Source organism: Apodemus sylvaticus, chromosome 3, assembly GCF_947179515.1.
Source record: "Apodemus sylvaticus chromosome 3, mApoSyl1.1, whole genome shotgun sequence".
NCBI classification, from domain to species: domain Eukaryota; kingdom Metazoa; phylum Chordata; class Mammalia; order Rodentia; family Muridae; genus Apodemus; species Apodemus sylvaticus.
This window is the reverse complement of record NC_067474.1, coordinates 154,408,105-154,417,966: the sequence shown is the minus strand read 5'-3', so window position 1 is coordinate 154,417,966 and position 9,862 is coordinate 154,408,105. Positions and strand designations below refer to the sequence as shown.

Genomic DNA, 9,862 nt, shown 5'->3' with positions numbered 1-9,862 from the left:
CTCCCAGCCTCCGAGATCGACAGCCCATGACTTAGGTGACTGGGCGTGGGGCCAGGAGGTGGGGACCAGGCTCAGGCAGGCTCCCCAGGTTGCAGGGTGAAATTAAAAGGGAGGAGGAGAGCGCTCCAACCCATCAGAACGCACGCTCCTACCCGGCAGCCGGGTGTCCCCAAGCAGAGCTGGGGAACCGGGGAGCCATTGGGGCTGCCGGGCACCCAAGCTGACCCGACCAGGAGACCGGAAGCTGGGCGCAGGATGGCCTCCCGGCGAGCTGTCCAGCTGTCTCTGAGAAAGCCGACTCATGCTGTGTGTGTGGTGGGTGTGGAGACACTGGTGGACGTCTACAGGTCAGACCCGGGACGCTTTCCTGTGCTTGGGGTGAGGGGATGTGGGGAGGGGAGCTGGCAGGGTGATGCTATCTGGACACCACAGAGCTGGCTTTAGAGCTCATGAGGGAAGGAAATAGGGTCTGCCCGCGTGCGTTGGAGGTCAGGACATCGGGTCCAGTCCCCGGTGAGGGTGGGCTCAGGAGACATGGGTTCTACGTCTCAGTCTTCACACGGAGTGGCAGAAGGAAGTGCTGTTTGAGTCAGGGAGGAGAGTTGTGCCCTCTCCCCCTTCCTCCCTCCACGTCTTGCCAAGTTTCCACCTCTCTGCGGTTAGGGGTGTGCATGTGACATCTTGACCCTTGGAGGCCAGCCAGGGACAACCAGAGTGACTGGGATTAAGAGGGAGTAGTCAAGGCAGAGCTCAATGACTTAATTTAAGAAATGATCCTGGAGCAAAGCCTGGGACTTGGGCTGGCAAGAGATGATGATGGTGGTGATGGTGATGATGGTGATGATGGTGATGATGGTGATGATGGTGATGATGGTGATGATGATGGTGATGATGATGATGATGGTGATGATGGTGATGATGGTGATGATGATGATGGTGGTGGTGATGGTAGTGATGGTGATGATGATGGTGGTGGTGATGGTGGTGATGATGGTGGTTGTGATAGGGGCTGCAGCGACATCTGAATGGGATAGCCATGACCCGTTTTCCCCATTGACCCAAATCTTCCCTGTCCTGGCTCTGCTTAGGTAGAAATGGAAGGGACCTGGGCAGCCTTAGCTCTTTACCTGGCCACTGCAGAAGTTGGTGATCTCGGGGGCCTGTGGCGCTCTAGGTGGGGTGGCTTCCGTAGGGAGCTGAGGCCTGGGGGTTCCCAGGCACCATCTGAACTCAGTTCTTCCTTGGGGCTCAGTTCCTCACCTGGCCAGCCAGGGAGCGCTGTAGCTGTTGCCTGTCTGAACTCCACTGTCCCCCTCTCAAGCCATGGTGTAGGGTCCCGGGGACAGGGATGGGGAGGGACAGACAGACAGACGCTGTGGAGGCCAGACCTTAACCACCCTCCACTGGGGACTGGAGGTCCGGCTGGTCTCATCAGACCTAGATGGCTAGTGGGATTATTTCCACTCTTGCCCGTTTAGCATATGATTCTAGATTTAATGAATAGAGTCCACTGAGGCGGGGGGAGAGAGAGAGAGAGAGAGAGAGAGAGAGAGAGAGAGAGAGAGAGAGAGAGAGAGAGAGGGAGGGAGGAAGAGGAGGAGGAGGGGGAGGAAGAGGGAAAGGAAAGAGATTCAGAGAGAGGGAAGACAGAATTTTTGGTGTTCCCTGGGGCTGTACACATGCTCTGCCCCGGGACCGGCCCCCAGTAATACTTTTAGCTGTGGCGTGGACCGTCCGTAGCCCGCAGCCTGCAGCTTAGTGGAAGCTCAGGGGAGACCAGCCTTCCGGTACTGCACCTGGCAGTCCTGCTCTGACACTGATGCCAGGGAAGGAGAGCCCCTGCGTGGGTCCCGCCTGCCTGATTCCAGGACCCTGATTCCCCCCACACACACACAAGGGACAAGGTTGTTCCTAGAAAGTTCTTTCAAACCTCAGTCCTGTCTACCTTCTGTCGTCCGCCCCCCATACCCATCCTGTCCTCCTCACCGAAGCTTACTCCCAGAGTCCCTGGCTTCTCATCGCCCAGGACTCTGAATGCTGATTGGATGAACTGGGCATGAAATTCCGCACGGAGGTCACACATGCAGCCCGGTGCGTCCTGGTTCTGTTGGTCCCCGGCTGTGTGGTCTCGGGCTTACCACTGTCCTTCTGTGAGCCTGCTTCTGCCTCTCCGAGTGAACTCAACAGTGCCACCATCATGGGTGTGGGGGGGGGCGGTGAATGAGACCTGCATGTGTCTGTCCGTGGTAGGCTGTGCTGGCTGTGGACCCCCTCACACCTGTTCTTCCCGTTGCTTCTCGGAGGGGGGAGGGGACAAGGACAGCATGGGGTATATGGGGGGGGGGGGTAGCACCAAGCCCTTAGTGTCATCCTTCGGTGTGGCCAGCCCAGATGGAGCTGCCTTGACTGTGGCATCTGGGAGAGACTAAAGTGTCAGCTCTGTGCCCTGAGTCCCGACTAGCATTATGGCCACCCAGAGTTTACAAAGGCCACAGGAATTTGCTTTGTGGCACCGAGCAGGGCTCTCCTGCCCAGAGGCAGTGGCAGTGGGAAAGGCACCTTGAATGGGCAAGCCAGTGAGACTTCCAGGAGCCTGAGCCCCCACCCCCACCCCCCAGGGGCGGGGTTAGAGCCAGGCCACACCCCACCCCCAGGGGCGGGGTTAGAGCCAGGCCACACATGATGATGTGATGACCTCGGGGCTCCTCCGCCCCTGTGACTGGCTCCAGCGGAGGCCAGCCAAGGGGCTTAGAACTGGTCTTCTTGCTGATAAGCCTAGGGAAAGGCTCCCCCGAAGTATGAGGTATGCCGGTCACGTGAGCTGCCCAGAGTTTGAACCCCCAGATGATAGTGCATAAGGTGACATCAGAGGAAGTGATTAATCCCCCAGAGGCCACATTGGCCTGGCTATTTGAAAAAAAAAATGTTTGTATGTGGGGTTAATTGTGTGCCACGGGGTAACTAGTCTCAGCAGGTGCTGTGGGCCATCCCCTATGGGGTAGCTCAATATTCTCATGGGCTATCTCAGCACCCTGATGCCTCTCCCTTGGTGGGTTATCTCACCACCTTGATTCCCATCCCTAGAAGGCTGCTTCCGTACACTGATCCCTCCAGACCGGGAGGCTACATCAACAGTCTCTCCTTACTTTAAGCAAAGCAAAATAGGATGTTCAGGGATTTGGGGAACAGGAGTATGGGGTGGGGCATGAAACTCTTCGATGAGTACAGGAAGGACCAGGCCCGAGCACCTCCTGGGCTTCCTGAATTCCCAAACCAGCAATGCCCGACAGTGTATCTGTCCGATTCTCCCTGGCTGGGTGGAAAGGTGTCGTCAGCCTCACAGGAGCACAGGGAGGCAGAGCTGGGCCGGCACGGAAGGATGATGGGATTGACAGGGTCCCAATCAGAGGGACTGCAGGTGCTGCTGGGGCCAGGCTGGGCCCCCACCCACTCTCATCACCTGTCCATCCAGCCTGTCCTTGTACCTGCGTAAGGAAGAGTGCCCTTATTTGGAGATGACGTTTGAATGCTTCCATTTTTTAAAAGATTTATTTATTATATATAAGTACACTGTCACTGTCTTCAGACACTCCAGAAGGGGGGGTCAGATTCCATTACAGATGGTTGAGAGCCACCATGTGGTTGCTAGGATTTGAACTCAGAACCTCTGGAAGAGCAGTCAGTGCTCTTAACCGCTGATACATCTCTCCAGCCTGAAAGCTTACATTTTTGAGTTCTGGGATTATATGAGGCCACAGACGAAGCTCTGTTCTGGTTCCCTGGTGGCCTGAGGGCTATCAGGGGTAGGACAGTATGTGAACAGTGCGCATCCTCACAGCATAAAGGTCATCAGGCAGGATGTGGGGACGAACTGTCATTCTACCGCTTGGGAGACGGAGGCAGGAGGATTGCAAGTCTAAGGCCAGCCTGTGCAACAGAGTGAAACTCTGAAGATAAAACGTAAATAGGAAGCTGTAGCTGTAGCTCAGTGGTCAGTGCTGGCCTACCGGGCAGGGGGCCCTGGGTTCAATCCCCAGTGCTGTCAAAATGGACGACCCGATTTGTTATCTATCTCGATGTCTGTTCCCTCAGCTCCACAGACACAGCTGTCGCCTGCCGTGCTCAGCTGGCTGGGGAAGGGCCAGGATTCCAAAGCTGTTAGCAAGTCTGGACTGGCACTGAGAAAACTGGGACTTGTGGATACGGGTCAACCTGGCCTCGTAGAAGAGACACAGCTGGGTTTGGGCCTCCAAATGCACCCTGGGCCCCCGAGCAGGACCCCAGGCATTCTGGGTTTGAGCTCAAGGCCCCTTGAAACACAACTAGCAAGTACTTCCCACGAGTCCTTGGGGGCCATACATCTGACCAAACTGCTCCTGGTTTAGGCCTCTGGCATAGCGTTAGTTTGAGCGGACGACAGGCCACTAACTCCACAGGGACTCGGCAGAGGGGCATCAGGCACGCTGTGAGCCAAGTTGGTCATAAAGGCTCTGGACATGGGCGCATGTGGTCCCCAACCTCTGGCTGTGGTGAAGAGAGAGGAGGGCTAGGTCCTTCCCTCCCTGACCCTAGCCAGCCCTCACCAGGCTTCACTGAGAGGAGCTCCCAGAGCTGGCCAATTTGGTGGCTTCTCAGAATGTGATATCTGGGGGTCTTATTGGTCCTCGATGGCTGCGTGACCTCGGGCCAATCACTTAGCGCCTCTGAGCTTGCTTTCCCTCGGCCTGGGTAGGTACGGGTGACGTCACCTATTGTGCGCCTGTACATTTGGTATCCCTAATTTCCCCATTTTACTAATGAGGAATTTCATCACCCACAGGTCTTAGATCTACTCTGGCAAGGGGAAAATGACTCAGTGTACCAGTTTTAAATCAGGGCCCTTTCTCTAGGAGAACTCTGGTCCCAGGCTCCAAGTCTTCCTCTGCTTCGAAGGACAGGGAACGGCGGCTACCACCGGGGCCACGTATCCACTGTGGGAGGCCTGCCATCTCCCGCCATCCTCCTGGCCTTGCTAGGCAGCCTGCCCTGGGCAATGGCAGGGCGTTGCCAGGTGCCGTGAACCACCGATCTCTATCTCTTAGAAGGAGAGGTCACAGCCACGCCCCAGGTGGCATAGACCTTAGGGAAGTGAAGACATGTGGTACCGGCCCAGCCACGCATGACCCTCCGTGACCCCTGCCAGCTGCACACAGCTAAAAGGACAGAGCGAGCGAGCGAGCCAAGGCTGAGAGGTGTGTCTGAGCGGCACCCCACCCGCAGTTGGCTAACCTCGTCTACCTGGCTTGTGCCTGCTTGGGGAGCTCACTGAGAGCCAGCACGAGGGCTGCTTTTTAAACATGGGTGTGTGTGTGTGGACTGGAGCTCCTGTATGTGCGTGTGCGTGTGCATGTAGAGGCTGGAGGATAATCTTGGGTGTATTTCCTCAAGAGCTGTCCACCCTGGCTCTTTTTAGACAGGGAGCTGGGACTGGCCAGTTAGAGCAGGTTCTCTGGTCAGTGATCTCCAGGGATCTTCCTGTTCACTCACCCTGGGCATATGAGTCACCCAGGCTTTTATTTTGTTCTTATGAGTACTCTGTCTAGATGTACATATACATATATACATACACACACATATACACATATACATATACATGCATACACACATACACATATACACATATACACACATACACATATACACATATACACACATACACATATACACATATACACATACACACATATACATATACATGCATACACACATACACATATACATACATACACACATACACACATACACATATACATACATACACACATACACACATATACATATACATACATACACACACACACATACACATATACATACATACACGCATACACACATATACATATACATGCATACACACATACACATATACATATACATGCATACACGCATACACATATACACATATACATGCATACACGCATACACACATATACATATATATGCATACACAATACACATATACACATATACATACATACACGCATACACACATACACATATACACATACATACATGCATATACACATATACATATACATGCATACACACATACACATATACACATATACATACATACACATATACATACACATACACACATATACACATACACATACATTCACACACATATACATGTATGCACTTATACACATATACATACATACATACATATACACATATACACATACATGCATGCATATATGCACACATACATGCACTCATATGCACATATACAATATACATACATATACACATATAATACACACATGCATACACACATACATACACTCATATGCACATATACACATATACATACATACATACACACATACACACATATACACATACATTCACAATACATCCACATATATACATATACTACACATATGTACATACACACATATATGCATGCAGTGCTCAAGGAGGTCAGAAGACATCAGGTCCCCTGGGACTGGAGTTACAGCCAGTCGCCAGCTGCCTAGTGAGGGCTGGGAATTGAACCTGGGTCCTCTGCAAGAGCAGTAAGCACGTTCAACCACTTGAACTCTCCAGCCCAGCCCCAGGTTTTTAAATGTGATTTGGGCATTGAATTCACTTGCAAGGGTTTACCAATGGGGCCATTTCCCCAGTCCCTGGTTTTATATGCTTATTTATTTTAAGATGGTTTCTTGCTACCAAAGCCAGGCTGGCCTTGAACTCCTAATCCTCCTGCATGCTGCCATCTTAGACACCAGTCACTGCTGGAGGTGCTGGTCTGTGTGGTGGTGAGCCTAGTCTGGCTCCTTGGGCTGCTGAGAGGGAAGGGGCCACACAGCGTTCTCCTCCATGGGTCCCGGTCTTTTCCTGTCTGGCGCCCACCCCTCCAATGCCCTCAGAACCATTGATAGCAGCGGTGGCCGCGGCTGCAGTGCTTCCCATGATATGCCGGCCAAATCTCACAGCAAGCTTGCAAGGCAGAGAGGACTGTGATCTCCATTTTGCAAAGAGACTAAGACAGAGAGAGATTGAGAGACTTTCTGAAGACAGAGAGCCCGCAACTGCCAGCCGGGGCTGGGATTTGAACCCACACCTGCTTGATTCCAGATTCTGTAAGCTCTATTGCAGGGAAGCCTGGTCTCTGGGAATTCCCTCTGCTGCAGAGTCCATGTGAGTGGTGGGGTGGGGGCACCCCTAGACACACACCATGCTTGAATCTCATCACCATGCCGCGTAGCCTGCTTGGGGTTTCCTCTCTGCTCTGTAAAACCCTGTTCTTCAGGCAGATGCTGGGGACAGAGTCAGAGAGCAAGAGTAGGAACCATGGTGTCTCTTCCAGGTGCTATTCTTCACTGGGTCCCATGGTACCCACGTCACACAGCACAAGGGTGTTCAGACAGAGCCGCGAACAGTCTTAATGGGAGCAGCACTGTCTCTCAGGCTGAGAGACTTTGGGGGCCAGGCCAGGCCAGCCTGGAAGGCTGCCAGCTGTGGCAGGGTCCAACCTGCCACCAGTCATCAGCTCCAGACAGCTGGACCTGAGTGGCCTTCTCTGTTTCAGTCCCTGAGACTACCTCTACCTCCTGTTCCTTCCTGCAGGGCCACTGCCCCGCACAGGCCTCTCCCAAGCCTTGCCCACCCAGCTCCTGCCCCTGTTGTGGGTGATGCCCAAGTGTGGGTGGGGTAGCACAAAGGTCCCAATGTCCGTCCTCCTGAGAGCAGGTGACCCGAAAGGTGGAGGCTTCTGTGTAGACATCTGCAGCCTAGCAGCAGAAAATGGGAATTACAGGAACCAGTAAAGAGCAGCCCGGTGTGGGAAGGGCTCGGGCTGAGTGCTGAGAGGTGGGGGTGGGGTGGGGGGCTGGCCATGCTGAGCCCTGCGCCCGTGGGCGCCCGGAGTGCGAGCGTGCTGACTGTTCTTAGGACCAGAGAGTCACAGACACTGTGTTCTGGCCTGCGCTGACCTTGAAAGAACAGGTGAGCCAGGCAGTGGTAGCACATGCCTTTAAACCCAGCACTTGGGAGGCAGAGGCAGGCAGATTTCTGAGTTCGAGGCCAGCTTGGTCTACAGAGTGAGTTGCAGGACAGCCAGGGCTACACACAAAAAACACAAACAAACAAACAAACAAACAAATAATAAATAAATAAGATATCATGTGGGAACAGAGACTGGGATGGCGGGTTTCCTGTTTGGTCCCCCAAACTTGCTCACAATGAAACCCTCCTAGGAGACTGTTTGGAAATTCTGTTTTTTCCAAGTCCTCCTCATCCTCTCCTGTGACCTCCTCCCTCCCTTCAGCAGGACATGCTCCGGTCACGTGCTCCTTGTCCTGACAGCCCCCGTGAGAGGTGGGAGAGAACTGCAGCTCCCTGCTGTGTGATCTGAACACCCGCCTGAGAGGGTTATTGTGAATGAAGCAGAGACATGGGCAAGAGTATCCCAAACTTAGCTAAATGAGGTGCTTGAAGCGCCCCTCAGCCCCGGGCAGCCGGACAGATGTCCCCAGCAGAGGCACCTTGACTGAGTCAGCGGGCAGACCGAGGAGGGCGGGGCTCACACTCTATCTTGCAGCTCCGCCCCCATGGCCCCTTGGTGTTCGCTGGGTTCTGGTGGCCTTCGCTAAGGCTTTAGCTGGCCCTCCTCCAAGCTACAGGATGAGTCAGGCTGAGGAAGGTGTCGCCAGCGTTCAGGCAGACCTGGAGGGACCCCTGTGTTGCAGGCTGCAAAGGGGTACAGATCTGGGCAGGTAGTGCAGGCTGAGAAGATTGACAACAGCATCCACCAATCAGAGCACAGTTTACACACCCCCCCCCCAACCCCGCGCCCTCACCAGCCCTAGAAGAGGAGGCTGTGTGGAGGAGGAAAACCAAGGATGATTGTGACTGGGTCAGGGACCAGAGATCACACTCTGGGGAGGTTATTCCTTGCCTCGGGGAAACAGTGGCAATTGAGAGGGGTCTTGAAGAAGTAAAAGACGCCATGCCCCTGCCCCAGCAGAGATGGGGTGGGGGCGGGGAGGGCGGGGCTTGGGAGACTTCACAGGCTGATAATGGACACAGAGATGAAGACTTGGGTTGAATTGCGGACGTACAAGAAGCAATCAGAGCCGTTGTTCTAATTTAATTCTATCGCTGCGGCTAAAGAAACTTGGCGAGGGAGGAGTTTATTTGCCACAGGCTGGCAAGAGGAACTGTTTTCTAGTTACAGGGACGACTGTGAGGAGCTGCCTATAGACTGCTGGTCAAGGCCACACTCTGTCACTGAAGGAGGTCAGGCCAGGAGCTCAGGGCAGACACTTGGAGACCAGAGCTGATGCAGAGGCCATGGAGGGGTGCTGCTTACTGGCTTGCTCCCCTAGCCTTGCTCAGACTTTATATTTTCTTTTTCTTTTTCTTTCTTTCTTTTTTTTTTTAGAATTATTTATTGTATGTGTACGAGTACACCGTAGCTGTCTTCAGACATACCAGAAGAGGGCATCGGATCCCATTACAGATGGTTGTGAGCCACCATGTGGTTGCTGGGAATTAAATTCAGGACCTCTGGAAGAGCAGTCAGTGCTCTTAACCACTGAGCCATCTCTCCAGCCCCCAGACTGTTTTCTTATAGCACCCGGGACCACCAGCCCAGAGGATGGCACTGCCCACAATAGTCTAGGTCCTTCCACATCAACCATGAATCTAGAAAATGCCGCACATACTTGACTGTGGGGCAATCTGAGTTTTCTCAATGCTGTTCCCTTTTCCTCAATAGCCCTAGCTTGTGTCGAGTTGACCAAACAAATACACAACAACAAAAAACAAACCTGACCAGTGCATCCCCTTTGGCTCCTCCCCGCCCTCTTTGAGA

At 53.4% G+C, this 9,862-nt stretch overlaps 1 protein-coding gene across 1 annotated transcript in view; it reads left to right on the top strand.

The window, feature by feature from the left end:
• The first annotated feature begins 255 nt into the window (after positions 1–255).
• The window catches only part of Padi1 (peptidyl arginine deiminase 1), a 32,008-nt gene continuing 22,401 nt past the window's right edge, over positions 256–9,862 (top strand). The window contains exon 1 of the mRNA XM_052177910.1: positions 256–347. Coding sequence (XP_052033870.1) covers positions 256–347 — 92 coding nt within the window. The remainder of the gene's footprint in view (positions 348–9,862) is intronic.